This window comes from Sitophilus oryzae, unplaced genomic scaffold (assembly GCF_002938485.1).
Source record: "Sitophilus oryzae breed Bouriz unplaced genomic scaffold, Soryzae_2.0 scaffold_494_pilon_pilon, whole genome shotgun sequence".
In the NCBI taxonomy this organism is placed as follows: Eukaryota; Metazoa; Arthropoda; class Insecta; order Coleoptera; family Curculionidae; genus Sitophilus; species Sitophilus oryzae.
Genome location: NW_022147078.1, coordinates 151,599 through 167,122, shown reverse-complemented (window position 1 = coordinate 167,122; position 15,524 = coordinate 151,599). Strand labels below are relative to the sequence as shown.

Here is a 15,524-nt window from a genome sequence, read left to right as displayed (position 1 = left end):
CACAAAAATGTCTTAAACGTTATGTTAGTTGGGGATATGTTTCACGATTTAACACAGTCTAAGAAAAGGGGTATTATGATATGTTATCTTTGTCTTAAACTACAAAATTTAAGACGCTACACGTAATATGACTAAAAGATATCATCTATATTGCTCTGATGTTTTTTTTCTGAATGATGTTATTAATCTATTTTTTTTCTATATTTTTTAAGGTACCAGTAGAGCAAATCAAATTATAACTATTATTTTATTTCCTATTGATTTTTTTCCTGTTTTTTTTTTAAAGTGTAAAAAGTAATAACATATTTTTTTTCTCCAAAAATTTGCTACCATTTCTTCAAACATTTTTTTGTGTCTCTTAAACCTAACTACATTTAGTAATAACTATAGTAATAATAATCATAATACAACATCAATATATTTCTCTTAATATTCTAGTGATATGAATTCTCAAAGCTCACAAAATTCATCATTTTAATATATTTTTTCGCTAGCCTATATATACTTTATATAAAAAAAAAACATGCATATCTTGTTTGTCTTGTTTCCAAAAAAGTATCCTCCTTTAAAGAGTGTTTTTTTTAAGAAAAAAGATAACAACTGGCACATGTAATGATATGATTGGATTTAATAGTATTTGATATGTATATAGGCCTGTATCGTACCCTTTCACAATTTAATTTTTATATTATATACTATATTATTATATATTTTTATAACTAAAAATAAAATAGAAATTTTGGATGCGACATAGTTTCAAACTAAAGTAAAATATAGTTTCTTTAAATATCGTACGTACTAGTTTAGACACATCAAGATAGAGAACTATGACTACACGACTTCTTTTTTTCTAATATGTTTCTTAAGATAATATGCTAAAAATGCTGAATAATTATATTTCAAGTCGTTTTTTTCGTGAAATTCTTGTTGCTGAGACACAATCACTTGCTTGATGTTTTTTATGAATTTTTTAATGTGTTGACAACAAAAATTTCACTTTCGACTAAAAATTTGAAACATTATTAAAAAGCGATACATGCTCTAAAAAGTGTGAGTGCGCTTTATTTTTTTTTATTGATATATTATGCAAAAAATTCTATAACAACGATATATTTTGTGTGATTTTTCGAAAATATTCTGATCTATAGCTAATAATTATGATTTTTAACGATTTTTAAATACTGAAGATTCGATATGGGCTTGAAGGATATATTTTCGTTACAGCTAGGCCCCTTCGAATATGCAAAAATGCTCAGAAAAAATATGAATTAATATTATTTTAATATTGACTTTAGTTCATTAATTCAAAAATGTAGACTAACCCTATCTAAACTGTGTATGCTTGTTGCTTACAAACAATGCAATTAAAATAATGATTTTGATTGTCAAAATATTATATTTAATGATTTTTGTAAGACAGAAACAATAATTTTGACTGTAGCAATATCTATAGCTTCTGAATTTCAATATTAAAAACTTTATCTTATTATTTATTTCTAAAATTTTAAAACCGTTTCTGGACTTTAATATATTAATATTTGAAGAAAAATTAACTATTGCAATACCAGTAACATACGGTAAAAAAGAAAAGGCGTCACAGTACCCTTTGAAACGACAATTTTTGATCATTTCTCTTGGGTCGTTCTCTATATATGCCTTTGGTTAAAAATGGACTTAATTAAAAGAAAAAAAAAATTTAGACACACCAAACATTTTCACGCCTATTCAGTATTTTTTTTTTTGAAAAATAGATGTTCTTTTCTGAAATCTTTTATATTCTTTTAAATCTAGCATTAATTTTTTCACAATTTTTTTATTACCGATCTTAATAAATAACATATAGAGATCGTTCCATGATATATTATAGTCGATTTTCATTTCAAAGCCCATCACGACGTCGTTTTTTTTATTTTAAAGATTTTAAAAAAATTAATAACTAAAACACGACTTATATTGTTTCCTATGGTTTAGAACTTTAATATTATTTCTATTTCAAAATAAAAAAAGCATCATAGCAGGCAAAGAACTAATATTTCTGTGACAATTGATTGTGAGATATTTTAAGCGCTTGTTAAGTATTAAAACTGCAATACAAAGTTATAAATATATTCTAAACAATGAATATTAGAAAATATTAATAATTTTTGATTCTTTAGATTAAAATGTTTGTGAAAGGACTTAAAGTTAACTTCGAATAGATATAATTGTCATTTTAACCTTTTAACCCTTTATTAGAATTGGAAATTGATTCTAGAACAACACTACTTGTTATTTTTATCCAAAATCTACAAAAATAGTTAAATTTAGAATATTTCTTGCTTTCTTAATGATACAACTTATCTAAAATAATCCTTTCCCTGATTTAAAATCACACATATCCTGCCAAAACCATACCAAAACCCCTTCTACATATAGAATGTATATATCCACTAATAAAAACATCTAGATTTTAATTCTATATACCGTTATATTTTAAATTTTAACTAGCTATCGCCAATTGACCAATCAGAACGCATATACTCAACAAGAGTGACGTTTCTAGTACTCCCGCTTGCCTGGTGGCGGCGCTGTACGCTGAATTCTCGTACGACTTGATTTTGCATTTCATCTTGTCCAGTGGGAGACTCTGCAAGCTGTACTCTCTGTGCTCGTGCTGCATTGTACAGACTGTCCTTTTCTTTTGCATCATCTCATCGTCCTTGTCCTTGGGGTTGCGGAGCCAGTTCTTGTACCACTGCAGCTCGCAGTCGCATAGAAGTGGATTATCTGAGGAAGAAGATGAGAAATATTCATATAATAGTATATTATTGAACGAGCAATTTATGCTAGCCATTATTCACGCAGGGTTACGTTTGTCACCCGAGTGAATAATGGCTATAAATTGCGAGTTGAATACTATACTTTGTCCACGGCATAGACAAGCAGATAAAAAGAGACTGGCAAATTAAATGGCAAAGAGAGGGACCACGTTCCCGTAGCCCAACTCAGAACGAAAAATTTCGTTTTATTTATGTTGATCTGAGCATTGCGTCTATTGTGCCCACTATCTCATTCTAATATAACAAGAGAGAAAGAAGCAGCCATATAAAACGTAATTTCTAAATAGACATTAGAACAATCGCCCCTTTCGTTTTAGTCATCACGACAACCAAGACGACAACATCATGACAATTCGTCATGTTTGTTAATTTTTCTTTTGGTGATTTACCTTTTTTTCTAAACTCTCCATTTTATTGAGTTATGAATATGGATAGGGAACAAATTCCTTTGTTCCATATATGTATTTATATTTTGTTACTTATAATTGTAGGTTATACTATTTGTTATTTTATTTGCTGCAGGAGCCAGTATCATCTATATGTATTGGTGCCCCCTTTCTTTGATAGATATGTTAAACACACCCGGTAAAATAAAAGTAAGTAGTTATATTTATCATCTTATTAAGAAAAAAGTAGAAGTAGTAGTGTCAAAAATATTTCGAACCTCTCTTAACATAACAAATTAATACAATTAATTTTTTTCATTTTTTGGGTAGGTAGTTTATAGCTGGTTTATAGTAACCAGAAACTCTATTAATATACCTATTTTACTTTTGTTTTAGGATTAAAACTGGACTTAAAAATGGTTCAGGATCATGATTCTCGTAAAGCCTCCTTTGCTTGGATATTCACTTTGTTATTGCAATTAGACAGTTTTTTTCGAAAATGAGATTTTTAGTGCCCTTTAAAAAAATTGGCCGATTGTTTCTTGCAACAGTGAGTTCTTCTGCGTTTAAAGATTTCAGTTAACGTCTCGTTTTTGCTGCCAGGGCTAATCTAGACGGGGCCTACTTTGTTTACGCGGAATCCGAACCGCGGTCCTCGGCCATATCATGGTCAATGGCCTACAGACTTGGGAAGCGTCTAAATCAACTCTTACTCACGAGATATCCGATCTCATCCGGCCTCGACCCGGCGTGAATGTGCAGTGGACTTTATTGGACAACAGCACGATACAGAGTTTCGAACCGGTCACCTGTCCATCCACTAGCATCGCCTTACGTCGCTTAACTTCGGTGTTCTAATGGGAACCGGTGTTTCAACGTAGCTGGGTCGTTGCCTTTTTGTTGTTTTGTGTAACTAAAGTTGGTAATTTGTGTTTTATTCATCGTTATATATGTATTTGAATTTTATTGATGCTGCTTAAAGGGTTTTGCAATGAAACATACTTCTACCAACTTTAGTTGAGTACAGTTGTTGGAGAACGATAAATTGGAGTACCAGCATCTGACTTTTTGTTGTTTTGTGTAACTAAAGTTGGTAATTTGTGTTTTATTTAAAGTTATATAAATATGTACAAAAAGGTGAAACAATGAAGTATGTTTGGTTAAAAAGAGCACAATATAAAGTGGTCGGAAGCTCGGATTACCCACAGGGAACCTTATTTAAAAAAACGTAAATTTAAAGAAGCCGTTATTATAGTACCTATCTAAGCAATCATAACATCTTTAGCAATCCTAGTACGGAAATATCTATGATATGGCAATCACTGATGAAACGCACGAATGCAGGTATTATCAGTCACGGTCAACTACACTCAACTACTTCACAGGTGAATGCCTGGCAGCAGTATAAAAACTCAATAGTTTTAGGAATTAGTTCAGTATATACTTGATAACGGTCAGTGTCCTGTTCTGACCAGGCACTTCTGACATAAACATATTTTGAATGAAAGTCTTAAATAAGAAATTTGATATGTAGATGCAACGGAAAAAGGGATCACCCAGTATAAAGAAACTTATAAAAACTATTTTTACCCATTATGTCGACAACTCGGAGTGTATCCAAGATTGGTTCCATCACATCTTCCGGAATATGCATCAGTTTGTTGTTCTGCAAATTCAGGGTTTCCAAAGAGTTCAAGTTTTCAAAAATCATCCCGTTCAACGATCTTATACTGAAAAAAAGAAATTTTACATTAAAAACTGTGCACATCGCTAAGAGGCGTGGAAGGGGATATAGCAGATTTGTCGCAGTTGACCGATCGACCCAATCAATACCTTTGTCAGTACTTAAAGTTCTAGGGAAAGGTACGTCATGCGTTCAGCTTCACGATTCAATTACGTCTCGTGATACTTGATTTGTTTATTTATTAACGAGTCGTTGTAATTTTCCTATAGCTTGAATTTTTTAGGTGCAAGCTAGAAACACTTGTATTTTTTGGTAAAAATAAGTGGAATTGGTTGGTGTTCGACAGTAGTCGCGCTATTAGAACTCTGAATTCAAAATCGATATCTCTAAAACCTATTAGAAATAATAGATTGTAGTTTTTTCAAGAACTTTGTTAAGATTTCGCTGTATTTCTTTGTAGACAGTATGTGAAAATCTCTATCAATAAAAAATTACGCTGATTGCTGAAAATTGCATGAATATATGTTTTCTAATTAGGTTTATTTCAAAATATATAACTCAAAAAATCATATAGATAGACATCATCCAATTACATGCCGTATAAAAAATATAGCTAATCACGAATAGTACATTTTTTTCATATCATCTTTTATAACGTGGCTAGCTAGAGTTCATTCTAATTTTCATCCCTTATTTACAATATTTCAAGCGCCAGCAGAAGATGAATTACTAAAAAAATCTTCAGTTACTCTATTTTTTTAACACATTTCATTTCCTTTTTTTTCCTAGACATCGATCATCAGGATCATTAGCCATGTACAACTCGTTATTGATAACAATACAATTACAGGGGATCCCTCAAGGGATCACTCTTACAAGGACAATTCAAAATTTAAAAATCTACATTGACATAAACATTTCAATTTGAGTGACAAAAAGATTAAAAACAAATAGAAATACAAAAAAGTAGAGAAAAAAAACAAACAACAAGAAAAATAGGTAATTATCTACATCACAGTATCACAGTTGGATTAGAGTTATCACAGGTAAGTATCACAGTTAGTGGTATATATTAATATCTTTCATACAGTTTAAAATATTTTTAATTTTTTCTTCTCCAGTTAAATTTTCACGAAATTCACCACGTATATCGAATCTACTTATTTCTACCGAATATTGAGGACATTCACATATAATGTGAGTTACTGTTAACTCAACATCACAGATCATGCACATTGGAGGCATTCCTCTTTTAAGCAGATATGCATGAGTCATTGCAATATGCCCAATACGAAGACTCACTCTGGATTCATCTGTTCGTCTGGATTCACCTGCTCGTGCAAGACGTAAGGATTGGGTTGACGGATCTTCTTTTATTGCGCGAAGCTTTGAAGGTTTACCTGCATACTCATCCTTCCATTCCATTTCTGTTCTTTTATGTAGTAGTATTTTAACATAATATTTGCTAATATAAGGGAAATCAATGGCATCTCTTCTAGCAGCTTGCTGAGCAGCTTCATCTGCCATTGTGTTACCAAGTATATTATTGTGGCTTGGGACCCATACAAACGTGAGTTTGTTTCCCTTTCCACTGCACTCTCGAATCAGCGTCTGAATTTTTAGTTTCAGAGAATCATGGACAAATATGTCATTAATTTAGACACTATCTCTAAGGAGTCAGAAACAATTACCACTCTAGTTTGATTATATTTCTCGATGACATAGGATCAGGGTTTCCAGGTCGCAAAATATTCTGTGAAGAAAGCTGATGCTTCATGTTCCAAAGTCCATTGGAATGCTGACCCATTGATAATAATTGCACATCCAGCACCAGTTTGTGTTTTAGAGCCATCATTATAAATGACAATTTTTTCGTTGCAGTGGTCTAGTATTTTGTGGAACTTCTTCATTTTTTTATTAAATCTCTGTTTGTTTAAATAAAAAAGTGTTTACTACTTCCTCATTAAAAAAGTATATCGTCACTGCAGCCAAAAATTTAAAAAAATAAAATAATATTTTGTAAAACACTACTAGGTTCAAAATCCTCTGACACAAAATTTTCAATAGCTCTTTATTTGTATATAAAATTGTCAAACCAATCAAAAAACATTTTGACATTTTAAAGGATATTTTCCTCATTAAAAAAAGTAGACCATAATGTGACCATAATGACAACTCTTTACTCATTTTTTAGAGATAGGTATATTTAACTTCTGATATTCTGAGACAGAATATAGAAAAAGTCAAGGGGACGTTGACTTTAGACTATATTGTATTAAAGATCCCCTGGGAAGTGTATGGCCTTGTAAATCGAATACAAATTAACTTGATTTTTAAGTTTTCTGTTTCAATAAAAATAAACCTAAACCATAGTATAAGAACTAGCTACAAATATAAGAACATTATTTAGCTTTCCCTGTTTCTATCATCCGATATTTTACTCCAACAACGATTCGACGTTATCAAAACAATACCTCAAACAGTCACTATCTCAATCCTAAAGACCAAACCGCAAGACGTCTCCATACCACCCTAATCCTGCGCCAAAAAACATCACCGATATCCATTCACCACCCTTCCCTATCCACCACCATCACCACCGGTCTCACACCGCGTCCTCGAACACCTCGTTACCGTAACCACCGACCTCGACGCATCATCGCTCCCCGTCAACGGCGTCCCGACGCTGAACCGACAAGACAACGACGTCCAAGAGCGACGCGGCGTCCCATGCTGTAACTCGACCACGGGTACGTTGTGTAATCTCGGACCCGGCGCTGTTGTTGTTGCTGCTGCTGCTGCCTTCCGTCGATGCTCCCCAGTACTCGCCGGGGTACGTGGTACCGCAGACAGGGGCCAGGACGCTCGGGGGATCCGGGGGTTCAACGAACTCCTCCGCGACGGCGGCGGTGGACGGACAGGAACCGAGTCGGAAGAAGTGACGAACGACGAGCTGGATGATGGTGTGTATCTTCGAGGAGCACGTTCGCTTGATTACGATGATGATGGCGATGATGATAATGATAATGGTGGCTTTTGTAGGAAAAGAACCGGCGCGGCGTCGGTTTCGAGCCGTATAATAGACTCGGAGTGAAGGATGTATCAATTTATTGTCGTTATATATGCATATCATGGATATTATTTACTAGATTAAAACGAGTCTTTTTGTAGTTAATAAAATATTTCAAATTTCAAATAGTTTTTGGTGCTAAATATCAAATACATACACAAGTAAATAAGTGTTACACAAATTGTCATTAATTATTCACTTAAAAAAACGAAATACGAAAAGTAAAATTATTAAAGATATTGCGAAGTTTAAACACTAAAATAAATATACAAACACAATAATTAAAAGACAATTTAAAAATCAAACATTAACAAGCTTTGAAATTCAAATTTTTACATAATGCTGCTAATATCACATTCTAGAAACTCACTAAGAGAATAAAATGCCCGATCAACAAAGAATGTCTTCAGAACAGACTTAAATTTTTGTGATGGGCAAATCTCTAATAAGATATGTGGAAGTTTATTAAAAAAATGTATTCCTAAGTACCCAGGGCCGTCCTGACATCTTTTTAAACGCCAACTTTTTTAATTTAAATCATTTTTATTACGTGTAGCATAAGTATGGACCGATTCATGTGTTACATATTGATGTATGTTCTCTCTCACATATAGAAGTTTCTAAAATATAAAGACAGGGCAGTGTTAAAATATTATTCGAAACAAATTCTTGTCGACAGTCTGCATGATATGGTGTATCTGAGATTATTCGAACTGCCTTTCTTTGTAGTCCAAAGACTCTATTGGCTCCACTGCTATGACCCCAAACAATCAGGCCGTACTTCATATGTGCATGGAAAAGAGCAAAGTATGCTTGTCTCAAAATATAACCAGAAACGCAGTGTCTCAAATTCCTTAGAACAAAGATGTTAGTGGATAATTTGTTGCACAACTCATCAACTTGTGCTCTCCAGAGCAAACCCCTGTCCAAGTAACACCTAGAAATTTTACTGGTTCATTTGCAATAACTTCTGTCCACAGGCCTTGAAGTAAAAACCATAGTATGTGTTTTATTTTGATAAGCAATAGCCTATTTGCCGAAAAAAGTATATAATATATATAAAATATATACAGGGTGTCCCAGAAATAAGTGCAAATATTTTAGGTGGTAGTATAGTTCAATCCCAGAAACACGCCTATGAGGCTTTTTCGCCAGAAAACATTTTGAAAATTCAGAAATTTTTTGTGAAAAAATTTTTGGAATTTTTTAGTTTTTAGTTAAAACCATAATTTTTTGATAATTTGGCAACAAAAGGTATTAGATAAAATTTACAAGAAGAAAATCAGAAAAGATCCATTGGTTTTCAAAATTTTAGGAAAAAAATCATTTTTTGGAAATTTTTAAAGTAAAATAACTCCGTTATTTTGGGCTTATTTGAAAAACGATAAAGAGAAAATATGTTTCTTTTATCGAGATCTCACACCCTTAAAATATTTGCACATATTTCTGGGACACCCTGTATATAAAATATACAGGGCGGTCCAAACTTGTATTCAGGAAACTTCGGCAGCAGCATATTCTGCAGATAAAAATAAGTAAAAAAGTTCCTATAAATGCTGTCCTAAAATGCTTAGTTTTGGAGATACTGGGTGTAGAAGTTTCATTTATTTGAATTTTTCTAAATAATTTCTTGAATTAATGAGCTGATGGAGATTTGAATCTGGGCTTTTTTTGACATGAAGAATTTGATTGATGTCAATATGAGTCCTACTTCTAGAGATAGCTTCACTCACATATTTTTTAACTGATTTGAAGACTAATAACTTTTTTGTCCGTACCTGTATAAACTTACTGGTAAAAAATATAGCAAAAATAAAAAACACTAAATCACAATACACCAAAAACACTTTTATTTTACACTGACGCGCGTTTCGTTAACTGCCAGCATCATCAGCAGATGATTGTAAACCAAAGTACACCTGGCTGCTGAGCGTTTATATACACGCTCAGTGGGCAACGAGTGGGCGGTAAAATCTAGCCAACTGAGTCAGAGCCAACTGAGCGTAACAGTTAGATTTCGCCACTAGAGTAGTAGGAACAAAGAACTTGAAGGAATTGGACCGTTGACTTGTTCATACTATGTATGTCCTAAAATGCTTGGTTTCCGGAGATACAGGGGTGCAAAAGTTTTATTTTTATTTTGAATTTTTCTAAATAATTTCTGAATTAATGTCAATATTTCGATGAAGATTTGACTCTGGGTGTTTTGACATGAAGAATTTGATTTTGATGTCAATATGAGTCCTACTTCTAAAGAGATAGCTTCACCTACATATTTTTAACTGATTTGAAGACGCAACTTTTTGTCCGTACCTGTATAAAACTACTGAGTAAAAAAAAATATACATTTGCGGCGTTTTTTCCGCAAAAAATATCTCTTGTAAAAATCGCTACGAAAAAATGTTCTCAAGATATTTAAAATGAAAATAGTCAATACATGTCATTATTACAAAAAATAAACATATTGAGTAGATAATTTGACTGAAATGGTAATTTGGAACTTTTTTTATTTTTTAAATAAATCATAAATTTTTATACAGTAGTTTCACGGATGAAAAGTTATTACTCTTCAAACCAGTTAAAAAATATGTAAGTGGGGCGCCCTCTACTAGTAAGAGTCATATTGACATCAAAATCAAATTTTTCATGTCAAAAAAACACTCAATTCGAATCTTCATCGAAATATTGACGTTACAGAAATTATTGAGAAAAATTCAAAATAAAAATGAAACTTTTTACCCTGTATCTCCGAAACTAAGCATTTTAGGATATACATTTAGATATTTTTACTTATTTTTATATGCAGAATAATACTGCCAAAGTTTCCAGAAGCACAGTTCGGACCACCCTGTATATCTAAGAGAATAACATGAAAAAATATATCACGAGACAAAAAAATGGTCTGTTACAAATAATTTTCATAGTACCCGTATTGATGATATTCAATCATAAATTCTACAAATTACAAGGATGTAGTCCTCTCACTTCACCCAGAGTTACTTGGGATTGATCTTGATTCTGACAAATGCAGCATTTTTTCCATTCTTCACAGGCAGTGGAGGGGGAGAGGGGTTAATCACCAAGACCTTACAGATTTATTGTGACCCCCTTTTTGAGTTATAAATCATCATACAGTATTTAGGAGCTAACATCAATAGTCAGTGCGACCCGAAAAAGAAATATTTTCAAGAATTGAGCAAGCGAGAAAAATCTTCGAGAGAATGAAATCATTTTTTACAAGACAAGACCTCAGTGCGAAACTCAGAACTCGAATGGCCAGATGCTACGTCTTCTCTGTGTTACTCTATGGATGTGAGAGCTGGACACTGGATTCACAGAACCGAGAAAAGAGAATAGAAGCCTTCGAAATGTCAATTATCTCATTTGTTTCGAGGTTTAGAAAAAAATATTAAATATAAAAATTATAGGGACAGTTAAGATACACATTCTGAAATTATTAGATTATTAGAGTATACAGGGTGCTTCAAAAAGTGTAGCGAATATAACATATGTTTTTAAATGCAACACTATATTTTTTATTTCATTTTTAGATTCTGCGTAAAATTTTATAACTTTTTATATATAATGTTATATACCTAAAATGAATAGTTTTTGTAATATTTAAATTTGTTTAAACAAATGTTACATTGCAGTGTGATAAAAAATTGTCAGTGATGCCGTTGTTTCTGAACACTTGGATAACTCAGATTTGGTAGGAGAATTTTATAGAGATATAGAAAAAAAACTATGTAAAGATATTTTAGTTAGATGCTACAGGGTGTTCAAAATATATTTATGAATTTCAACTACTTACAATTAAGAAATTTCAAATTTTTTAAATGGTACACCCTATATATTATCATTTTTTCTGATAGATTTTACAAAACTCTTCAACTTTTATTAAGTATGTCATATACCTATTTTTAATAGTTTGCGATTTATTCCAATTTTTTCTATTTTTACCCATATTTTTAACACAGTTACGCTATAACATTATAGATGCAATGACAAAAAATAATAATTATTAAAATTTCATGTCTGTTAAGAACAAAATTTGAATTTTGTCTTATGGTGGTAATGGTAGAGTTAATTGTTACAACATATTTTCCTGAAATTAATTAGTCGATGTGACTGATATACACGAACAAGCCAAGAAAACCATATTTTTTGGTTCAGTACTATATATTATATAGTGCTTTGCTAAGTACTATAAGAATAGATGTAGATTATCTAGAAAACATCTTCAGTGTGTAATGGGATAGTTTGGCGGCAGTAGTAATATGGGCTTTACGAAATGAATTATAATCAGTTAAACATTATAGTCAGTCACTATATCAATAGTCTTCAACAATTAAGTAATTTAGTATGACTCTAATCTGTCGCTATTCGCCCCGACGGAAACCCCCCTCCCCCCCCAAGTGTCATTTTTCATAATATAGAAATACACCAAGAAATTCACGACTGCGATTTTATTTTATTTCAGTAAAGTTAATTAATGTTAACTAATACTAACAATTGTAACTAATTATGAAGCTACTTGTTAAAGAAAAGTAATAAATAGTTTGTTTTGTCATGGCAACTATGATTTTATAGCGTAATTGTATTAAAAATATGGGTAAAAATAGAAAAAATTGGAATAAATCGCAAACTATTAAAAATAGGTATATGACATACTTAATAAAAGTTGAGAGTTTTGTAAAATCTATCAAGAACAAATGATACAAATATATAGGGTGTCTCATTTAAAAATTTGAAATTTTTTAATAGTACAAGTAGTTGGAATTATAAATATATTTTGAACACCCTGTAACATCTAACTAAAATATGTTTACATAGGTCTTTTCTATATCTCTATGAGGAAATTCTCCTACCAAATTTACTGTCCAACTTGAAACAACGGCATCACTGACAATTTTATCATACTGCAATCTGACTGTTTAAACAAATTTAAAATATTAAAAACAATGAGCCCCAGGTATATAACATTATATATAAAAAGTTATGGAATTTTACATAGTAAAAATAAAATAAACATGGGGTGTTGCATTTAAAAACATATATTCCTATTCGTCACACTTTTTTGAAGCACCTGTATAGTCTATAATTTAAAATGTATCTTAACTGCTTCCCTATAACTGTATGTATTTAAAACTTTGTAAACCTCGAAACATGAATAATGACTTTACTCTATCGTTGACTCACCCTGTACAGTGGTGTTAGGTTTAGAATTACCTCCATTGCTGCTTTTGCCAGTGTCTCATGGCTCCTGTAATGCAGATGCATGCCAGTCTGCATTTTGCACAGAGTTTTGCGAAGGATAGATAACAAAAAGTGTTTGTGCATCTTACTGTTATACTAGTATATTCAAAATAACATCTCGATATATTTCGGAAAACACTTTTTTAAATTTTAACGTTTCAATCTTCCCACGAAACGAACATTTCCTAAACAATAAGCTTTCCGAACTTTTTTCTCCTCTAATGGCGCTCTCCCTCGGCATTGCCGTCTAAGCGGAGCGCTACATTATCAGGCGCTTCTTTACACGGCTCGAGCCCCATTATCGGCGGGGCATCTCTTGGCCGTTTCGTTCCGCGCGCTCGTTACGAAATCGAGTAAGAAAAGCCAATTTGTTTGCGTAGAAGTTCTCGGAATTCGATCAAAAACAGAGCAAGTCGGCGAACGGACCTAATGCGGGAACGAGAAAAGATAAGGGAGAAAAAATAAGACAGCGTAGAAAAAAACGGTGGATCCGGCGTGGAGTTATACGATGGAAATCGGACGATAAGGAAAAAGGACAAAAAAACAAGATCGAAATTTAACTTGGCAAATTAGCTTTTATTGATCTTTTAGATTTTTAGGTGGTTATAATCTTCTTGTAGCATTAGAAGTTTCTAAGAATTTTCTATTAGAAATATACTGACTGTGATATCAACTAATACTTACTATGCGACCGACGCGACGGCGCTGTTCGCCGGTGAGCAATGTCATAGATTGATAAAAACAAAAAGCCAGTATCTGAAACGGTTTTACAGAGGCTAGATCTCCATATCAGTCGTACCAAATTTCATGGCATCGATGGTTGTCGTCTCGGCACACTCAGTGATGAGTTGTTCTATTGTTTAACGTTTTTACGCAGAATCTGCATTCGCCGTTTTCTTAGCTTCGATCTATTGAGGTGTTTGTTGAGGGAGACAGTTAAAACCCCCGTGATAATCCGAGGATTGTTCTTGCCTAAATCAAGAAAAATCTTCGAGTCTCTTAGACCGTTGGAAGATTGCTAAAACGCAGACAATCTTGTGTGTACTGTATTGTGTTAATTGTAATTCAGGGCCTGAGCACCTCGACAATCAGCTCGATGTACTTCCTTTGCTTATTCTTTTCTATCACCAATATTTGAAGTCAGTAAACTGACTGCGGTAATAATAAAAGTGTTTATTATACCAACATGACATGCCAGTCAGAATCCCTTAGTTTCAGATTTAAGACAACCAACAGGATTAAAAAAGCAATGTAAGAAGAAAACATCTATTGTTGGTATTACATTAATATTTTATTCTTAATATAAATATTATATTAGCATGCGCATTTTCTGTTTATTTTTTTTAAAATTACCCCACCCCTAGAATTAAAACAAAAAACTAATTTCTAAAACCGGCCTTGTTCTGAGATAGGTTGGACACATATTTCGATAGCGTAGATTTCTGCTGTGGAGAAGGATGCTAGGATAGGTGCCTATTGGTTTGGAGAAATTTAGTTTTCGGCCAAAATACCCTATCCCTGTTCCTGCTTTGGTTTGGAAGTATCAATATAACACGTGATGGTTTGGTATTTTAACTGCTTAGCAAACGTTTCTCTCTTCCAATTCTTTTTTGTTGCTCAATACACAGAGAGTTGTTTCTCAAAGTTGTACATTCTTAGCATGTCATCTACTGGGAGTTGGAGGAGTTGAATTTTCCCTTTCGAGAGTATTGTGACAATTTCCCAGTACTGTTTCCGGCAATTTTAATCATTGCTGCAACCAATGACAATGTGCAGTGATGGTGTTAGGTCTAAATTACCTCCATTGCTGCTTTTTGCCAGTTTCTCATGGCTCCATGTACTGCAGATACATGCCAGTCTGCATTTGAACAGGTTTTTGCGAATGATAGATAACAAAAGTGTTTTTGCATCTTACTGTTATACATCCCAAAATAACATCTCGATTTCTTCCGGAAAAAACACAGTTAAATTTTAACGTTTCAATCTTCCCACGAAACGAACATTTCCTAAACAATAAGCCTCGTGAACGATTCTTGCTTCTCCTCTAATGGCGCCCTCCCTCGGTATTCCCGTCTAAGCGGAGCGCCATTGTATCAGGCGCTTCTTTACACGGCTCGGGCCCCATTATCGGCGGGGGTATCTCGCGGCCGTTTAGTTCGCGCCGTACGCTCGTTACGAAATCGAGTAAGAAAAGCCAATTTGTTTGCGTAGAACTCTCGGAATTCGATCCAAAACGGAGCAAGCCGGCGAACGGACCTAATGCAAGCACGAAAAGATAAGGGAGAAAAACTAAGGTAGCGGGGAGA

General features: G+C 33.1%; 1 protein-coding gene across 1 annotated transcript; it reads right to left on the bottom strand.

The window, feature by feature from the left end:
- Positions 1-2,336: 2,336 nt before the first annotated feature.
- On the bottom strand, positions 2,337-4,929 carry LOC115886613 (leucine-rich repeat LGI family member 3-like). Its single transcript, XM_030905853.1, has 2 exons — positions 4,796-4,929; positions 2,337-2,766 (listed from the first exon to the last, which is right to left on the bottom strand). The coding sequence occupies exons 1-2, from the start codon at positions 4,914-4,916 to the stop codon at positions 2,480-2,482; spliced, it is 408 nt and encodes a 135-aa protein (XP_030761713.1). The 5' UTR covers positions 4,917-4,929; the 3' UTR covers positions 2,337-2,479.
- Between the last annotated feature and the right edge of the window lie 10,595 nt (positions 4,930-15,524).